Source organism: Strix aluco, chromosome Z, assembly GCF_031877795.1.
Source record: "Strix aluco isolate bStrAlu1 chromosome Z, bStrAlu1.hap1, whole genome shotgun sequence".
NCBI classification, from domain to species: Eukaryota; Metazoa; Chordata; class Aves; order Strigiformes; family Strigidae; genus Strix; species Strix aluco.
Genome location: NC_133971.1, coordinates 53,944,272 through 53,964,626, shown reverse-complemented (window position 1 = coordinate 53,964,626; position 20,355 = coordinate 53,944,272). Strand labels below are relative to the sequence as shown.

The 20,355-nt window shown below is 40.6% G+C and overlaps 1 protein-coding gene across 12 annotated transcripts in view; it reads right to left on the bottom strand.

Annotated features, from left to right (window-relative positions):
• The window catches only part of FBXL17 (F-box and leucine rich repeat protein 17), a 311,828-nt gene that overhangs the window by 289,854 nt on the left and 1,619 nt on the right, over positions 1-20,355 (bottom strand). For all 12 annotated transcript variants that reach the window (XR_012621550.1, XR_012621549.1, XM_074811924.1 and 9 more), the window contains exons 2-4: positions 6,707-6,829; positions 3,455-3,712; positions 2,561-2,692 (exon numbers count right to left, since the gene is read on the bottom strand). Coding sequence is in view for 10 of the 12 variants with exons in the window: in XM_074811924.1 (XP_074668025.1) it covers positions 2,561-2,692; positions 3,455-3,712; positions 6,707-6,829 (513 nt within the window). In the remaining 2 variants the exon portion in view is untranslated. The remainder of the gene's footprint in view (positions 1-2,560; positions 2,693-3,454; positions 3,713-6,706; positions 6,830-20,355) is intronic.

Sequence of the window (20,355 nt, the reverse complement as noted above, 5' to 3'; positions counted from 1 at the left end):
CAATCAGAACATAAATTCTTCTTTCTCTGTTTCTGCTCAGCAGTCTGATAATGGAGTTACTTAGCAACAGATGAAGAAACTGAACTGCATTGCCTGATCCACATTTCACTGTACAGTAACACTCACAAAAGCATTATTTAGCTACTGGTTGCCTCTGTACAGATGTATTTTTGAAGTATAAGATCCATTAGTCTGAGACAAGTGTACATGAAAACCCAGTGATCATGTACCATCTATAACAGACTACACATTTTGAAATTAATAGAAATTGCCTGTAATGGTCACATGATTTTGAGTAACTGAAAAAGAAAGAAACAAGAAAATACAAAACAAACAGACCTCATTTACAGTATTTACACAGAAGCTACAGAAGCTGTTTAAAAAGGTGGGGCGGAGGGGGAAAGGGGTCTTCTTCCTATAGCAGACTGGCAATCTATGAACTTCAAATACACGAACCAAGACCTTGTATGTCAAGAACACTTTTCTTGCCACAGAATATTTTGACTTCAGGGAATGAATACTAACTTATTTTGAAAACACACACAACGCATTTCCCCAAACCACCTTCACCAGAAGAGTAGGAAGTAAGATGTACCACAGCAAATACTAACAGTGGTTTTATTTTAAAAGGCAGTTTTAAAACCAAAAAAAGTAATGCACAGGATTTCACAAATCAAACAGTGGATATTCATTTACCACCAACCATTACTCCCTTTTAAGCTAACTCTGTGGTATTAACCAATTCCTTTTTTTCTTTTTTTAATTTGGAAGGTGAAAATTTTTATTTTATAACTGCATGAGAACTTCTTACAAGTTGTCTTGATTCATCACACAAAATTACACTTCCAGCAAGATTTGAAAGTCTCTTATCCCTAGCAAGGGGAAAGCACATCAGTTTCTGCTGCTTTGTCATCTAGTGGAACCATTCAAATTTTATTTTATTCTAATGATTCAATACCCCGCAGTTCATAACAACTTTATAACTTACTTCATGTTTACATTTCTAGACCAAGATTTAAGGAGCTGAATTTGGACTTTACAAAGCTAAATCAAGTTTGCTGCAAGTTCATTTTTTCCTGAAAAATTAAGACTGGGCAGTAATTTTAAATAAAATTAAACATTAAAAAAATCCTACAGTCATCAAAAATTGTGCAAAGGGTTAGTTTTGATAAGTCACTTGAGAAATTTTCAGAAGTGATGAAATAATTAAAAGAAGTTTCCTATTCACTGGCAAGTATTTTTGTCTTATTTCCAATGAAAAATTAATGTTACATTTCCAGTAATGAAGGCAATCAAATAAAGTGCAAGAACATCTTTCCTGATTGTTGTAAAAACAAGAAGATACTTCCTATGTCTTATTTCAGGTGAGAACATGGAGGACATTTGAGATAATAAAAGCACAGAACTTAAGTGCTAACAATTGTAATTTCAACTTCATAGGTTACATTTCAGACTACAGAGTGAAAACTTCAATGGCAAGAAGTGTAAGACTTTATCTATAAGGAAGGCCAAATTAACGCCTTACCCACATATTTTCCAATGACTTATGTAGGTATTTATACATACAATAACCTTTATGTACAATTAAGTAATCTTTCATGTACAAATATGCAAACCTTGAATATGCACAAGTTTTTCCTCTTTCATTCAAAGACAATATTTTGAATTTCCCTTTCTCCAGTTAATTTTTGCAGGAGTATGCTTTCCATCCAGGCCTCACAGAACTTTCATTTCTTTCTTTTTTTTAATTAAAGGATTTTCATGTATTAAAATAAATACTACAAGGACTAATTTTGATAGTACCCAAGATTTTGTTTTGATACAGAAGGAGGGGACACACCATTTTTTCTGCATTTGAACTATTTTGAGATCTCTGTTTTGGTCATTATCTCCTACATCTCACCTTCCAACGATTTTTCTACTTAACTTGGAAGAAAAAATAAAAAAATAAAATTAAAGCCAGTGCTCTACTATACCATTTAGTAGAGACCATCTTTCAACATTAGAAACCACCATTTCAGAGACTGCTTATAATCAGGACACAAAACAGTTTTATTACTCCTCAACAACTTCCTTCTACTAGCACCGGCACAGTACTCTACTGCAGCCTGATGAGAAAGTGACATACTTCAAGTGAAGATTATCAGAGTGTATTATTTGTAATCAAGAACCCAACCTCAAAAAATCTTTTAGTTTAGGTAAGTTTGCACTTTTTACTGTAAAAAAACGTACTGGTATAAACAAAAGAAACATAGAAACATTCCATACAGACTAAGCATCTTCCTACAGAAATCAGGCATCTTCTAAACAATTACTCATGGAATGTTATGTCCAAACCAAAAGTTTATATGTATCTGGAATAGCATTAGCTTAACTTGTACTTTGAGTCATCTTCTGAACTATCTATGTAGAACCCAAATTTGCACAGCTAGAGAACATTTTTAAGCAATTCACTGTCAAAAAACAGCTATTCACACAGAAGTTTTAAACATAACAAGCAAGAGCAAGCTTTGACAATGAAAACGCTGTGGAAGAAAAAACCATCGTGACGTGTACTTACTAATTTGTTTTCTTGCATGTATATTCTTTGCAACTTCAGACAGCCTTTAGCTATAATGACCATTCCTTCATCTGAGATCTTGTAACATTGTCCAAAATGAATGTCTTTCAATTCTCTGCATTTTGAACCCAGCTGCAATTAATGAAATCAAAGCAAGTATTTAAGAATAAAGCTAAAAAACCAACAGGACTTGACTGAACAGGAGAGCTGGGAGTTGAGATTTCTTTCTGCTTCTCCGCCCCCCCCTTAAAAATTATCTTTCTTTACAGGTTTTGTAAGTATTATACACAAACAAGAAAAATTATAATTAAATACATGACAAAATGAAGTTTCTAACTGCAATCAACAAAACAAAGCTATTTATTAGGCATATATGTAAGTAGCTAACAATGCCTGTATGCTAAATCACTGACAGCATATTTGATTTAACATAACTACTTCACAGCTCACCCTAAATGCTCCTTTAACATGACAGAGAGTTAATGAAACCTTCCTGTATACCTAACAAATAAAGGTCTCAAATCACCTTTGGCTTTCATGATGCAAAAAGAGTTATTTAAACACTGGTTCCAAATAGCAGCTAAGCTCAGGAAAACTCAACAAGCCAGAGATGAAGTACAGGATGTCAAACTGGACCTTTCATTATACAAGGGATCACTTAATCCCTGGATATATACAGATTTTTTTTAAAAAAAAGAAGTATGTGCAGTCTCTAGAGAACATTTACTGCACCAAGAAAATATGTCCATAAACCAATTTTAAAGTAGAAGAGATTTTAATTAAATCCTAGAAGAGGGTACTTTCTTCCATGTCCCTTTTTGAACTTGATAAGAGGTTGATAAGAGGTTGAAAGATACTAAAGTTACAGAAGAAATTTGTGGAATGGATGGTTACCTGCTTTAGGCCTTCATCAGTGAGTTTGTCTTGATTGCCTACATGCACTTTCTGGAGAAGAGGGCACTGAGAGGCAACTGCTATAATAGAGGTGTCAGAAAGCTGTTTACACCTGTAGGCAGTATATCTCAGGAGTCCAGGACATTTAATTGCTAATATGCATACTCCTGTATCAGATACATTGCGACAATCAGAAATATTGATTTCAGTAATATTCTGGCTTCTTGATGCTATCTTTTCCAACAGCTCATCAGTGACCTGCAAAGAAAATCCAAATATTCAAATTTAACTTTTTTCATAAACATCTCTAATTTCATTAGCACGAAAACTACTATTTGTAAGATGCATTTCCACAAGCTATGGGGAGAATGAAAAGATTTGTCTCCCAAGATAAGCGCATACTGCTATAATCAGTTTTACAATTATCTTTAAAGAATTCTGCACCAACATTCGGAGACAATAACAGTTAATGGTCCTCGTCATATTTTAGACACAGATTACTCCATCTTTTAAAAGAAAAGGATTTGCTTGTCCTTCTATAGCAGCACTCTACTTATGTACCTAAGGAAGCATTTACAGAGAAGTAAAGGGTTTATGTGTCTCTGAAATGCAACAGGATTTACTTAGGTTTTGATAATCATCCAAAACCAGGTGCCAGCAGACAAATACTACACTGATGCAGGTAACAATGGGCTTCTTTACAATGGAAAACAGTCACCTAAGATAGCAGTGAATGAAAGGAATGAAAAGGAAAGAACACCTAACAGAAAGAAAAAAGCTAATTAAAACCCCGTAAGTTTCCTCCTCTTATTGCTCAGTTTTAAAACAGAATACTTGCATATTTTAGTCTATGTGAAAGACCATTAAATCAAATACATGCACTATTTTCCCAGAGCTCCTTTGAAGAAAAAAGATTCTATCCACTTTGTACCCATACACGTTGTAGTTAGCTAACATGTCAGTAATTTTAAAAGAAGCCAGTCCTATAAAGCAGGTAAGAAACGTAAGATATTCTTCATGCTCAAGCTTGTAAGTTAAAACAATACAAACAGACCAAAGCAGGTAAGACAGTGCATAGAACTCCCTCACTTTAACAGTTAGTTTCAAAAAACTTGAGGTGACATACAACAAAAGCCTTTCTAACAAAACTGTTCAGGAATGCTTATCTACCACTTAGCACAGATGAGATTTAGCTTTAAGCCTGTAGAGGGCAAGAAAGCAACACGAATCTGTTTTGTTTTTTTCTTACACAATTGAGAAACAAACACTTTCTTTGCTGCATTCAATCTGCCTTATATTAGTAGCAAGTCCAATCTTTTTTCTTGCTATTTCACCAGGTATTAGCTAGAAAACATGACAAATTGAAAAAAAAAAAATCAAACAACCCACCCAAAACAACACCTAAAGAAACAAACAATCCCCCTCCAACACAAAAAAACCACCCCAACAATAACCAAAAAAACCCAAAACCACCAATCCATACACACACACAGAGAAGGATAACATTTGTGCTTAATATTGATTTAGGAACTCAATAAAAAAATTGGTAAGATAGGTTTCTTAGAGCAATGCCACAACTGATAAGCTTTAGTGAGATTCCAAAATACCTAATAGGCAAAACCGTTAAAAGCCTTTGTTGCAGAAATAAGGCTACCTTTCAAGACAGTGAAGAAAGGCTTATTTGACCCATAGTACCTCCAGAGCAAAAAGATGGACCTCTGGTCTGAGTGTGCTTTGGAGTCACTTGAGAAAAATCAGACAATCCCTCTGGTCTGAGTGTGCTTTGGAGTCACTTGAGAAAAATCAGACAATCTGCAATATAACTTTTCTATAGCGGTTCAGAAATATGTTAACTAGTAACTATAGAAGCAAGAGAACTTGCATGCTTTCTTACGAATTGATGATCTGAAAAACAGTATCACACATACATTCTTTATGTCCAGCACAGATGAGCTCATGTTGCTGCTTCTTCAAATGGGACTGTCCTGATTTCAGCTGGCATAGTTAATTTTTCTTCTTAGTAGCTAGAATAGTGCTATGTTTCAAGTCAGTATGGGATTTGGTATGAGAAGAACGTAGATAATACACTGATGTTTTCAGTTGTTGCTAAGAGATCAAGGACTCTCCAACTCCCCATGTCCTGCCCATGTACAGGTGTACAAGAATCTGGGAAGGACCAGAGCCAGAGCACTGGACCTGAATTGGCTAATGGACTATTCCATATCATGTAGCATCATGGTCAGTATATAGAGGAATGTCAGCTGGGAAGCTGGGGATTCTCTCTCGCTTCTGCAATTGCAGTTTTGGGATCATGACTTTTCCGGGATCACTGGCCCGGAACGGGCTGGGTATCAGTCAGCAGGTGGCGAGCAATCACATTGGGCATTACCCTTTTGTACTTTCCATTATTGTTATTATTGATTTATTTCAACTATTAAACTCTTTTTATCTCAACCTACAAGTCTCCCTTCACCCCTCTAATTCTATCCCCTATCCCCCAGGCAAGGGATGGTGAGTGAGCGGCTGTGTGGTGTCCGGCTGCCAGCTGGGCTCAAACCACGACAGGGGACCCTTCAATGGTGGTTCCCCTGCACCCTATCTTTTCATGAAACTCTCAAGAAATGGTTTTATAAACCTCTGCAAGTAACAAGAAACCTAAAGGGGATGGCCAAACAACACAGACATCCTTAAAAAATTTTCCAAGGAGGAAAGTAACCCTGAACAATCTAAGGCTAGACTCTGTAAGTATGTCACTAAATTAAATCCATGAATCCCAGCCATATTTAATTGTAGGACTGGCTAAAGGCCTAAAAGGACATAATCTGTCTTCTGATCAGTAGGAGTCACATCAGTTGAAGAAAAATTAAAGAAAATTTGTGAAAACAAACAGAACAAGCAACAGTTAGAGCACTCTCAGAAATGCTCAGGTACATCCTTCAGTTAATGAGATCTGACAGTTCTTTTGAATGGAACTACCACTACCTGATGCAGACCTGAGACAGGTAACCCACAATCCATTTCAAACAGCACCTGTCCTCACACTCTTTAACAACTGATCGCAGTGAAAAGAAGCTACACTTCAAGTAGTTAATCTAAGGGTCCAAAGATTTTCAGCCTCTTGTAGCAAAATCCCTGAAAGCAGACATCATGATTTTATGGGTTTCTTTTGTTGACCTTTGGTCAAGAGTACAAGTTCTGAGAACAAATTCTGAGTCATCAAAACATAGTTTTTCCACAATGATATCTTCATACCTGTTGACGACTACTGAGATCCAGTTGCTTCCAAAACTGAAAATCTAAACAGAGGTCACGCCAATATTTACAGACTAACGATGCTGAAAGGCAACGCTCATTCAGAGATAAATTGGAAAATATCTGTAAAGAAAGGGAAGAAAATATTATTTGCCAGAAGCAATCATATTTAGAGACAGAAATATTTTATTAGTAATCTGTCTTGTAAAAGACAGAAAACTATTAGCATGCATTGCAACACTCAGTTCTAGAACTTGCCCCCAACTTGATTAGTCAAGGACAATAACCAAAAAACTACATCCCACAACAGCTGACAACATTAATAACTCACATTAGCACAACTAACAACAGAATATATCCTACTTAAGTACTCATTTCTTAGACCAAATTTCAAATGTGCTTCTGAGATGGCACACCTAAAGAATTACAAGTATTAGCTCAATGTCATTTGCAAGCCATTTAAAAGGTGTTTTCATTCCCATTCTGATTCAGATAGAAAAACCTTTCATTTCTTAACTGAATTGAAAAGAGTCATAAAGGTACCAAAACATCAGTCTGTGGGAATGGGGCATGGGATGGTGGAGCAGATCAGCAGAGCAAATCAGTGTCATACAAGGAACCTAAGCACAGAATCAGCATTTTATACCCGATGTTTTGAGCACTGTAGCAGCCTACAAAAAAAGAATAAACTGTAACTTTATAGCAGGCTCATAAATTGCTGTTACATTTATTATATTCAGCCCTTCCTCAGGAGTACTGCTGTTTATTAATAAAGGTCTGTCAAGAGTTACATATGAAGGTATACTGTAACGACAAGTGACCTTTAATCTACACATCACCCTGTAACAAAAAAAGGCAACCACTGTATTGATACCTACAAAGAAATACAGACAGTAACACATGAAACAGTCCTCCCACGCAACTTAGGAGGACATCAGCAACTAAGTAGAAGCACTACAGCCAATCTCAGGCACTGTGCTCCAGAAAATCTGAAAATATTGGAGAGTGTCCATAGAAGAGCACTGAGGTCTAGAAAATATCCAAAGAAAAGACGAGGAGTGTTTAACCAAGAAGAAGGAATGGCCCGAAAATTAAAGAGAACAAAACTTTCATCATCCTTGTGGTGGGTAGGACAATTAGTCTCAAAAATTGTTAGGCTTCTAAACTAAGTATAATGAAGCACTGGAATATAATACATGGTAACTTGAGTTCATAGAATCATAGAATAGTTTGGTTTGGAAGGGACCTTAAAGATCATCTAGTTCCAACTCCCCTGCCATGGGCAGGGACACCTTCCGCTAGATCAGGTTGCTCAAAGTCCCATCCAACCTGGCCTTCAACACTTCCAGGGACAGGGCATCCACAACCTCTCTGGACAACCTGTTCCAGTGTCTCACCACCCTCGCAGTAAAGAATTTCTTCCTTATAGCTAATCTAAATCTACCCTCTCTCAGTTTAAAACTATTACCCCTCGTCCTATCACTACACTCCCTGATCAAGAGTCCCTCCCCATCTTTCCTGTAGCCCCCTTTAAGTACTGGAAGGCTGCTATAAGGTCTCCCTGAGCCTTCTCTTCTCCAGGCTGAACAACCCCAACTCTCTCAGCCTGTCCTCATAAGGGAGGTGATTCAGCCCCCTGATCGTCTTGGTGGCCTCCTCTGGATGTGCTTGAGCAGGTCCATGTCCTTCTTGGGTTGGTGTCATAGAGCTGGGCACAGCGCTCCAGGTGGAGTCTCATGAGAGCAGAGTAGAGGGAAAGAATCACCTCCCTCTACCTGCTGACCACACTTCTCTTGATGCAGCCCAGGGTACTGTTGGCTTTCTGGGCTGTGAGTGCACATTGCTGGCTCACAGTCAGTTTTCCATCCACTAATACCTCCAAGTCCTTCTCCTTGGGGCTGCTCTCAGTCCACTCATCGCTCAGCCTGTATTTTTGCCTAGGATTGCCCCGACCCATGTGCAGGACCTTGCACTTGGCCTTGTTGAATTTCAAGAGGGCCCACCTGTCAAGCCCATCAAGGCCCCTCTGGATGGCACATCCCTTCCCTCCAGCGTGTCAACCACACCACAGAGCTTGGTGTCATTATCAAACTTGCTGAGGGTGTCTCCAACAAAGATGTTAAAAAGCGTTGGTCCCAACATGGACCCCTGAGGAACACCACTGTCACTGCTCTGCACTTGGACATCAAGCCATTGACTACAACTCTTTGAGTGCGCCCATACAGCCAGTTCATTATCCACCAAGTGGTCCATCCATCAAATCCATGTCTCTCCAATTTGGAGACAAGGATATCGTGCGGGACAGGGTAAGAGTTCCTACTACCAGTATGAAACAGAATACTGAAACTTTAAAGTTATAAAAACTTCAGAAGAGAAGAAGACAATATAAAGGCAATATAATTCACATTATGTTTAAACAGATCTCAGACTGATTCCAGTTAATACAAAGAAGGGATGACAAGGCTGGCATTATAGAATACTTTAAATAATCTTTGCTACAGTGGGAAATAAATATGCTTATCTGTGAAAATAGCATCTTCAAGAAACAAGGGCTTGCAGTTCTTAAGAACAGGGCAAACATAGAGAACTTTCAAGACTGTTGCTAATCAAGCTGCCACTGTGAATATGAAAGCATTTAAATAATTTTTGTTCCAACTATCATCCTACCAAAACCTGAAAACCCTCACAAATCACAGAAGACCTACTGCTTCTGCTTTGCTACTCTATGAGACACAGCAGTATCAATGCCGAAACAAAAAAGAAACAAGCTCGATTCAGTACTTGACACAAACTGTATTTCTGCACAGACAATATTATTCTGGAAGAAATGTCTCAAGGCATTTGTGGTCATGTTTTAGTCCATGCTTTTGCTGCAGAGACAAGGAGTGTACAGGTGTTGCAAATTGACTTCTTAGAGAAAAAATCATCAGTGAAGCCACCAGGGGGAAAAGAGGCTGCTGAGAAAGTCATTGCAAAGTTCCAGCACGGACAGGAGTAGCCACAGAAGTTACCCAGGTGGTACATGCTTAAAGACAAGGCCTTTCCCATTTTAGTCCAACTATAAAAGGATTCTGAATAATGCCATGTAAAACATCAATTTCTCTTCAGAGCTTGCAGTTGTTAAAAGACATACTGAATTACACTAAATGGAATTTAGTAGCTGTACTGGGTCTGGCCACTGTTGTGGCTACTGCTGAGTAGTGCTTACACAGCACAAAGGCTCTTTCCAACATTTTCCCCCCTCAGTGGAACGGGGTGGGCAAGATCTTGGGAGGGGACACAACCAGGACAGCTGACCCGAACTGACCAAAGGGATATTCCGTACCACATGGCGTCTGCTCAGCATAAAGCTGGGAGAAAGGAGGAAGGGGGTGGGGTCACCCTTGGTCCTCCGAGGCAACCACTACGCGTATTGGAGCCCTGCTTCCCGAGAAGGCCCGACATCGCCGGTTCGTGGGAAGTAGAGAATAAATCTGTTTTCTTTTTGCTTCCACACAAGGACCTTTGCTTCGCTTTGCTTATATTAAAACTGCTTTTGTTTTACCCATAAGGGTTGGGGGTTTTTTCCTATCTTATTTTCTTTCCCCTCTCTGCCCTGTTGGGAAAAAAGGGGGAAGGGGGGGGAAGTGATAGAGAGACTTGGGGGTACCTGGCATTTAGCCAAGGTCAAACCACCACAGTAGCAAAGCCTATACATATTCCAGTTTGGTGGCACATCATCCTTACGTTAAGGGATTATCTTAGCTGCTGATTAAAATAATACACTAATGCATAAAATGCTACAACTCACTTTGATGAACTTCACCACCCTTTAATCTAGTTTCATTCTCTAGATATATACTGATACTACAGCAGCTTAATTGTCCTGAGTTTTAAATTGCTTTCTAATTCCCAAGGCTGTGTAAATACAGCTGAAAGGTAAAAGCATTCCTACCCCCAAGCTTGTTCATTTAACTCCCGTCTGTGACAGATAACTTTCTGAGGGTCTACTAATTAGCACATTTAATTCCTGAAAATTGCACTCAAGTACGTACCCCTGCATATCCAATACTCACTTTCTTTCCCCTCAACTCTCTAATCCCCCTTCTAAGCACCAGAGAGACTGAAATATCCTTCAGCACTCTCAAAAGAAAAAAAAATACAAGTTTATTAGTATTTTCTAGATGCATTTCACACTTTTTTCCACTGTTGGCAAGAGGCAGGTGTTGGAAGCGTAGGAAAAGCAAAACAGCGAAAAATCTGCAAAACACACATTTCCTTAACACTCCTTAAACAAACACAGGACGGGATGGAGATCCACTGATTTGTGTTGCTGTGGCACCAAGGAGGAATGCAAAGCGAGGTGGAGGCTGCGCAGTCCCGTTCTTCCACTTACCTCAAGGAACATTTGACATGACTATGCAGATTTATCTCTTGCTCTTCCCCTTCTCTCAAGGACTGTTTTGCAGTACTCTGCAGACCTTATCTCTCATTCTTCCTCTTTTCCCACAAAAAAGCGCACACCTTGCATCGAGGAATGTACTGTGTTGTTACCCAAGAAACAATGGCTTGACCACAGTCCCACCCACTCACACATACATACTATGACAAATACTACCCTGAGTTTGTATCTAACTTGGAGGGATGATAACCTGATACCAAATCAGAGGGACAGATGGACAGGTTTGTGCTCCTCGCTCCCCCCCCTCCAAGGGATGCCTTTTGGTAAGATGTGGGCCCTCGGCTATGCCTAAGTGTGTGTGATTGCAACTGGGGTTTTTTGTGTGTAGTGCTATATCGCCAACCTGCAGTTTGTGCATTTATCGTAGGCAATCTCAACTAATCTGTAGATGTTGCATAAGAATAAACCGTACTATTCGTGAACCTGACTGCTTCTCTTGAATGCAGCCGGACCTACAGCATACGGGTTGTTCGTGCATCTGGTGACAGGCCTATAGTCACGGCCCTACTCGGCATACCTATTAGATAAATCCAGCTGCTCCTAGCCCCTCTAATCTCTGAGGATCGGCTAGAACACAAGGGGATTCATCTCTTACCAAATTATTTCATTACCTTCAATGCAAGGGGTAGAGGAAGTAGAGTTCTACAAAACAAGCAAACAAAAACCCCTTACTTGTGTACCTCACTCTCTCTCATCTCATGCTTTTTCAGCTCAAGTTCCAAAAACAGATGTCAGTGTCTCCTGCTTCAACCTTTCAAGTGATAGTTAACATTAGTGGGGTTTTCTTCCCCTTCAATGGATACAAAAGACTTTCTCAGTATCCAGGCTATATCCTGTTTAAGGATCAACACTCATAATGTTCAACACTGATGGCTTTATCATACCTTTCAGGTATCATTAGTTCTTTAATGTCAAGCTCTTGCTTCGAAATAAGTGTTCACACAGACTGACTAAAGACCATAGTGAAAAGAAAATCCAAAAATGCAATGCCCAGGATGGTAAAAGTTATCTAACAGATACAGCTGGCTTTCAGTCAGACCACATTCAATCTGCTGAACTCAATTCAAACAGTCCAACTTTAAGTCCTTGATATATACAACCATACACATGCCTTTACCTTTAAGCAACTAATTCCACACCACTGTAGGTTTGTAGCTGGTATTAATGTGTCTCATCAAGCACAAGGACCACTAATCCCTGGCTTCACTGTGTAAACCTGATACAGGCCTTGCTAACAACTTTACCATCGAAGAGAAGTTAAAAGAGGGATAAGAGGTGAGCATCCTGCCCCAGAAGGCACCAGAGGCTGGATGATTGCCCAAGAAGCATGAAGTCAGCAAAAATCCGTGGAAACTGGGGGAAAAGTAAAGGCAGCAGGGGGAGATCACAACCACTGACTCAATTCAACCCTGAAAAAACATCCCCCCTCCCCCCAACCTGCAAGGAGCATGCGCACTAATTTACACAGCAAGTGAGGCTAATTTAAATATAACTAACAAATAGCAGGTGGAATGGTAGTTACGGACCAATGAGTGTAAACTTAGATAGGTTTTTACTAATCATGTGATAGGATAAACAGGCTGTAGTTGCTTCGTGTAGCATGCTAGCTTTGTGGAATTACCCCCTAGCACCCATCTTTGCACAACTATGGAATAAAACTGCTATCTCAGATCTGTGTGTGAGATTGGCTTTTGCACATCAGGTAATGAACCCTGTTTGACGGACAACACTACTATCTTCAGTATGCCTGCACACACCTGTGGCAATCCACAATTCTGGATCACATGATGGTTTGACTGATTTTAATCCAGCCAAACTAAGTCCTTGCACAGCACACTTCAGATTGTCAAAAAACAGTGCCTGACCAAGTTTTGGGGTCTTCTTCAACTTTCTGGAATAAATATTTTGTAAGACAATGGATGGGAAAGGGAGGAAGAAGCTGCTGATTAATATTATTGAAGGCTCCAACCAGAAAAGCTAGAAATAAAAGTTCTTCTGTGTAATTCTCTCCTTTACCACCAAGTCTCTGTATGATGGGTTTCAGACATTACACCCTTAACACTTCCCCACTGTTTCTACATTAAATGTATATTAAATTGTCCTGGTTTTGGCTGGGGTAGAGCTATTTTTTCTTCTTAGTAGCTAGAATAGTGCTGTGGTTTGGATTCAGTATGGGATTTGGAATGAGAAGAATGTTGATAATATACTGATGTTTTCAGTTGTTGCTAAGAAATCAAGGACTTTTCAACTTCCCATGTCCTGATAGCACAGACCAGAGACCAGCACAGCATGTGGTTTAAACCGCAACATAGATATTTTAAGCTGTGTATCCAAAAAGGACTACTTTGAACTTTTGTCCTAAATGTTAGCATTTCAGCAGGAACTGGGGGAGGGGAACCAACAACCCAAAAGCCACCACACACTATCAATATCTTTTCTTAAAAGATTAAAGATATTTAAATATTGTAAATCCATGTATTAATTAATCTATAAATATTTTATAACTTCAGCCTTAAATCAAGTTCCTCAAACTTCAATCCAGTGAATGAGATACCTAACTGCACTTCTAATCAAAGGAAATAATGAAAAGTTAATCACACCCATGAACATTACTACGAAAAAAGAACCACACTACAGAATTGTGCATGTTTGGTGACACAATATCCTCAGCACCAAGTTTTTCAAAATCAAGAATTCATATCACACAAGTAAAATATGAAGCATAAGCATAATTCAAGAAAGAATTTTAGCTTAGCAAAAGACAATCCTCTGTCTCCTGACTAGGCCAGGGGGAAAAAAAAAAAATCACAGTGCAACTATAGCATGTCTTTCCAGGTGTAGGTTTATTAAAAATAAATGCCAGCGTTCAGAAGTCAGAAGACAAAAACAAAGGTCTAGTTCTGGTCTATCAAACCCACTTCCTATCACTCAATCTTAAATGCAGTGCTAGTAGCACAGTAATAGCAGCACTGCATCTAGTATCAACGTTATCAAAAGGAAACATATAAGTTGTTATAGCAACAAAAGCAAACATGTATGTTACTACAGTAAGGAAAGATTGAGAAAAGTAAGTAAAAAACATTGAGTAAAGATGCAAGAAAAGGAGCCAGTAGTGCCTCAAATAATAATAATATATTCATTAAAACCTTAAGTTAAACAAAATACACACTTATCTTCCCTTCATAGTGCATTGACAGAGTCCCTGCTGCAGAGCACCATGTGTTCATGCTTTATAAAAGTAACAGCAGCAAACGAAGAAAGAAGACACCAAAAGAAGACATCAAAGAGGTCATCTATTCTAGATCCTTCTCTGTTTTGAAACAAGTTCAAGCACACCAGAACATCCCTGGTAAGGACATCTCTTACTGTCAAAAAGATAAATAAAAATCCCAACTCTTCACATTCCTCAGAGGCAGGAAACCAGGTGTCTTTGCCAAGACCTAAATGTTCTCATACTGTGCCATTTTCCAAGTATCTCACCCAAATTTCCCTCACATCAAATTAAGCTTATTATTTCTTTTTCTTTGACAAAGGACAGAAACACAGTCAAACTTTTTATCAATTTTCTCATACCACAGGAGTGCATCTCTGTCTTTTTTCTGAACAGAAGTGTCAGTCAGTTTGAACAGAATCTTCCAACTACCGTCACAGGCCATGTTTCCACAACCTCTAGCTCTCCTTTGATACCTCTCCAATTTGTCTGTGGGTTTTCTAAGGAGACCCCAGTGCACACAACCTGATACAGTACTCTAGTAGAGGCTTTAAAAGCATCAAGCACAGCAGAGAACTTACTTTCTGTGTTCTGCACGCATAGTTCCTGTTAATATGGCTCAAAAGGAGGTCTGGACTGTTTGAATCAGCATTACTAAGTTCACTCAGTCTGCAGACCATTTTACATCAGTTACCTTTTTTGATTAAACAGCAGCAAAGAGGTAACAGGTACAACAGGAGATTTCTTTCTGATTTTCAGAAATAAATAGCAGTGAAATTGCAACAGGTGCAGATTTGTGATAACCAACGCGAAGTTTTGAAAACTTAGTGATACATAGCACAAGATTTTCTAACCTTCTGCACTGCATGCTTATGAACAGCTCCCTCTTTTTTTTTTTCATTCACACATCGGTCTACGTTACAATCAAGTTGACTGATCTCTAAAGAGAATGGATTTAAATTACCCTTTAGTCAAACATAATCACCCTCATCTACAAAGATTAAAGATTTCAGTGACCAAATGAAAAGCAAAACAACTTATAAGCTTTTTTAGTCTGTGGAACCACAGTTGTTTTATCCCCCCATACCGATGAAGAGACCTCTTCCCCAGCCGAGGGAACAGGAACAACTGGCATATTGCACTGTGAACTCCCTTATTCACTGGGGCACATCTGACAATCTGCAGGCCAAGTTCAGTCTCACAAACCCTTCCATTCAGACCTGTATCCTTCAATTCGGTGACACTTATCAACTGGTTAACAACAGAACAGCACCTGAGCAGCCCACAGCAGCCACTTCTAAGGGGCCAGCTACTACTTAGGAGTTCCCATAATGTACCTTTGGACTTGTCTCCAGCCCACATACAGACACATGTGACAGCCACTCCTGCACTAGCACCACTGCATCAGGAGGTCACAGAGCTGGGAATCAAAGGAAGGAACAAAAACACCAGGATCTGGCTCCTCAGAATTCTGAGGACGGAATCTCTTGTCCTTGTATTATGGTTTGTGTCCACCTACTGTGAAAAGGTTAGTAAAGACTTTGGGACTCAGCAATGTGTGCTTGCAGCCCAGAAAGCCAACCATACCCTGGACTGCATCAAAAGAAGCATGGCCAGCAGGTCGAGGGAGGTGATTCTCTCCCTCTACTCTGCTCTCATGAGACCCCACCTGGAGTACTGTGCCCAGCTCTCCAATACCAACCCAAGAAGGACACGGACCTGCTCAAGCATGTCCAGAGGAGGCCACAAAGATGATCAGGGGGCTGGAGCACCTCCCTTATGAGGACAGGCTGAGAGAGTTGGGGTTGTTCAGCCTGGAGAAGAGAAGGCTCAGGGAGACCTTATAGCAGCCTTCCAGTACTTAAAGGGGGCTACAGGAAAGATGGGGAGGGACTCCTTATCAGGGAGTGTAGTGATACAATGAGGGGTAACGGTTTTAAACTGAGAGAGGGTAGATTTAGATTAGCTATAAGGAAGAAATTCTTTACTGCAAGGGTGGTGAGACACTGGAACAGGTTGTCCAGAGAGGTTGTGGATGCCCCTTCCCTGGCATATTCAAGGCCAGGTTGGATGGAGCTTTGAGCAACCTGATCTAGCGGAAGGTGTCCCTGCCCATGGCAGGGGAGTTGGAACTAGATGATCTTTAAGGTCCCTTCCAACCCAAACCATTCTATGACTCTATATTTGTCTCCCACTGTCTCATAACAAAATGGCACCTTTGGAGAAAGGATTATATTTGGGATATTTTATCTATATCAAAACCCAGCATATGAAGGCCTTTAGACACCTGTACAAGCCAGTTAACAAAATACCATGTCAGAAATCTGAAGCTAAAAGTCCCCTAACAAAATAAGATTCTATGGAAGCAGACAAAAAAAAATACCTAAAAACCCACAAACCAACCAACCCAATCCATAACTCTAGCTAAGGATTGCAGGGCAAATTGGAGGGTGGGGGGTGGGGGGCAGGGAGAAGTGTGCGACATAATTAAAAAAAACAACAACAGGTGAGTAGGCTGGTTCCAGTCACTGGAATTAAAGGCAGGCTTTTTCAAAAACACTATAGAAGGAGTTGGACTACAGAGAGACTAAAGACACAGAACAATTGGGGGAGATGGGGAACATGACAGAAAAACTCTTGAAAGTACAGAGACAAATGAGGTACTGTGTCAATATAAAATAGAAAACCATATGGAAAAAACATTTAAACTAGTCCACAGGTGAGATGGACATGACACACCTTCACTATTAAAAGAATTGGTTTATGGCAGAGTTACAGATTGGTATTTTTAAAAAAGTGAAACTGGGTACTAAAGTAACGACAGAAAAGTACTTGTACCATTATCAGAAAAAGTGTTTAAGTCATACTAAACAAGTCAGTCCAGTTTGAAATCCTAAACTAACAGAACATCAAAGAAAAAATTCTCTTTCAACAATAGTGGCGAATAGATGGATTATTTTTTAGAAGAACTACATGACAAAGTTTCAATTCCACAATCACAGAAGAGATTAATTCAGGTATGATAGTTTATGAATTTTAAATATTTGTCAAAAAAGGAACTTCAATAGTGCATCTATGAAATATGATGTACCATTACTCACACATTCATGTGTACCCAAGAAAAACCCCAAACAACAACAAGAAAAAACCCAACCAACTGAAAACCCCACAGAATTAATTTTATGTGCAAGACAGACAGATAAGTAGACAGCTATTGGTTTAAGCCAATGGCAACTGAGCACCACACCACCACTTGCTCACTCCTTCCCCCTCAGGAATGGGGAGGAGAAAATATAACAAAAGGCTCAGGAATCGAGACAGGGACAGGGAGGATTGACTCACCCATGATGGTCGCAGGTAAAAGACTTTGTTTGGGAAGAAAGTACATCAATTTAATTTGACCACCACTACCACCACAAATTTACCAAAAAAACAGTGTAGGACGGTGAGAAAATACAACCACATTGTAAAAAATACCTTCTCCCCACCCCTCCCTTCTTGCCCAGCTCAGCTTTTCTCCCAATTTCTCTACCTCATCCCACCAAGTGGCACAAGAGGGCAGGGGATGGGGGTTGCGCTCAGTTCATTACATTTTGGTTCTGTCGCTCCTTCCTCCTCACGGGGAGGACTCCTCACACTCTTTCCCTGCTCCAGAGTGAGGTCCCTCACACAGCAGACAGTCCTCCATGAACTTCTCCAACATGAGTCCTTCCCACAGGCTGCAGCTCTTCACGAACTGCTCCAGTATGGTCCCTCCCATGGGTCACAACTCTCCCAGCAACAGACTGCTACAGCGGGGACTTCCCTCAGAGTCCCAGCCTTCTTTGGGCACACCACCTGCTCCAGCGGTGGGGTCCTCCACAGCCTGCAGGTGGGCATCTGCTCCTCTATGGACCTCCATGGGCACAGGGATACAGCCTGCCCTCTCACCACGAGCAGCAGGGGAGTCTCTGATCCAGTGCAACTCCTCTCCCTCCTTCTTCACTGACCTTGGAGTCTGCAGAGGTTTTTCTATCACATCTCACTCCTCTCCCTTCTTCCCACCCTTGCCTCACAGGTTCTTCCCCTCTTAAATATGTTCTTGCAGAGGCACCACCACTGTCACTGATGGGCTACCACTGGGTCCAACTTGGAGCCAGGGAAGCTTGGGGCAGATTCTCACAGGAGCAGCCCTGTAGCCCCTTCCCCACTACCAAAACCCAACACAAGAACAAAATAGTAAAGGCAGTCTTTCTTACATTGGGATTGTACAGTTAGTAGTTATACAAAGAACAGGAATAGTCATCTGTCTCACGCTCCTCCATTATCATGCCCTGCTTTAAGTTTAGCCATCTGATCCCAGAGTCAACCGCTCTAATACTAAAACTCCATGCCCCAAAATTTAAAGACACACTCTTACCAAACCATGGAAAACATCACAGGCTTCAGTTCCAGTCAAACTCTGCTTTTTAGCTAAGGTTTAGCTGCAGAAAGTCAACATACTGTCTAGATCAACAGAGTAGCTTAAAAAATGGAAAGTAATTCTCAAAAGAACACAGTATTAAGGGAACCAAAAAACAGCAAAAGAGACAGGAAAGAAAGAGAGACAGTTCTTTGAAGATACAGAGCAAGTGGTTACAAAAGCATGTAATTCAAGAGAGCTACAAATACTTAGGCTGACATAAGTGAAACCAGTAAAGCCAAAACTGACTCAAAATATACAGTAATACAAACTTTTTTCCCAACGAACATTGAAAACTTGTCTGTGTAGTTCTGACCTACACAGAAGCACTAAATACAGTAATTCACCCCCTTGCTGAATACTCCATTAGTGATATAAAAAGTTACCTGTGAAGTACAGGCAAATTGTGCCTGATGAATTTGGTGGCCTTCTACAATGGGGTTACAGCGTTGGTGGTAAGGGAAGAGCAACTGACATCATATACTTGGACTCATGCAAAGCTTCTGATACTGTCCCACATGACATCCTTGTCTCTAAATTGGAGACATGAGTTTGACAGATGGACCACTCGGTGGGTAAGGAACTTTCTGGATGGTTGCTCTCTAAGAGTTGTGGCCAACAGCTCAATGTCCAAGTGGAGAGCAGTGATGAGTGGCATTCATCAGAGGTAAATATTGGGAACAGTGTTGTTTAACATCTTTGTTGGTGACACGGACAGTGCACACATTCAAACCCACTGCCCGTGTCACCTACAAAGATATTAAGACAGGAACTTTGCAAACGACACCAAGCTCTGTGGTGCGGTCGCCATGCTGGAGGGAAGGGATGCCATCCAGAGAGACCGTGACAGGCTTGAGACATGGGCCCATGCAAACCTCTTGAAATTCAACAAGGACAAGTGCAAGGTCCTGCACATGGGTTGGGGCAATCCTAGGCAAAAATACAGGCTGGGCAATGAGTGAACTGAGAGCAGCCCCAAGGAGAAGGACTTGGAGGTATTAGTGGATGGAAAACTGACTGTGAGCCAGCAATGTGCACTCACAGCCCAGAAAGCCAACAGTACCCTGGGCTGCATCAAGAGAAGTGTGGTCAGCAGGTAGAGGGAGGTGATTCTTTCCCTCTACTCTGCTCTCATGAGACTCCACCTGGAGCGCTGTGCCCAGCTCTATGACACCAACCCAAGAAGGACATGGACCTGCTCAAGCACATCCAGAGGAGGCCACCAAGACGATCAGGGGGCTGAATCACCTCCCTTATGAGGACAGGCTGAGAGAGTTGGGGTTGTTCAGCCTGGAGAAGAGAAGGCTCAGGGAGACCTTATAGCAGCCTTCCAGTACTTAAAGGGGGCTACAGGAAAGATGGGGAGGGACTCTTGATCAGGGAGTGTAGTGATAGGACGAGGGGTAATAGTTTTAAACTGAGAGAGGGTAGATTTAGATTAGCTATAAGGAAGAAATTCTTTACTGCGAGGGTGGTGAGACACTGGAACAGGTTGTCCAGAGAGGTTGTGGATGCCCCCTCCCTAGAAGTGTTCAAGAGCAGGCTGGATGGGGCTT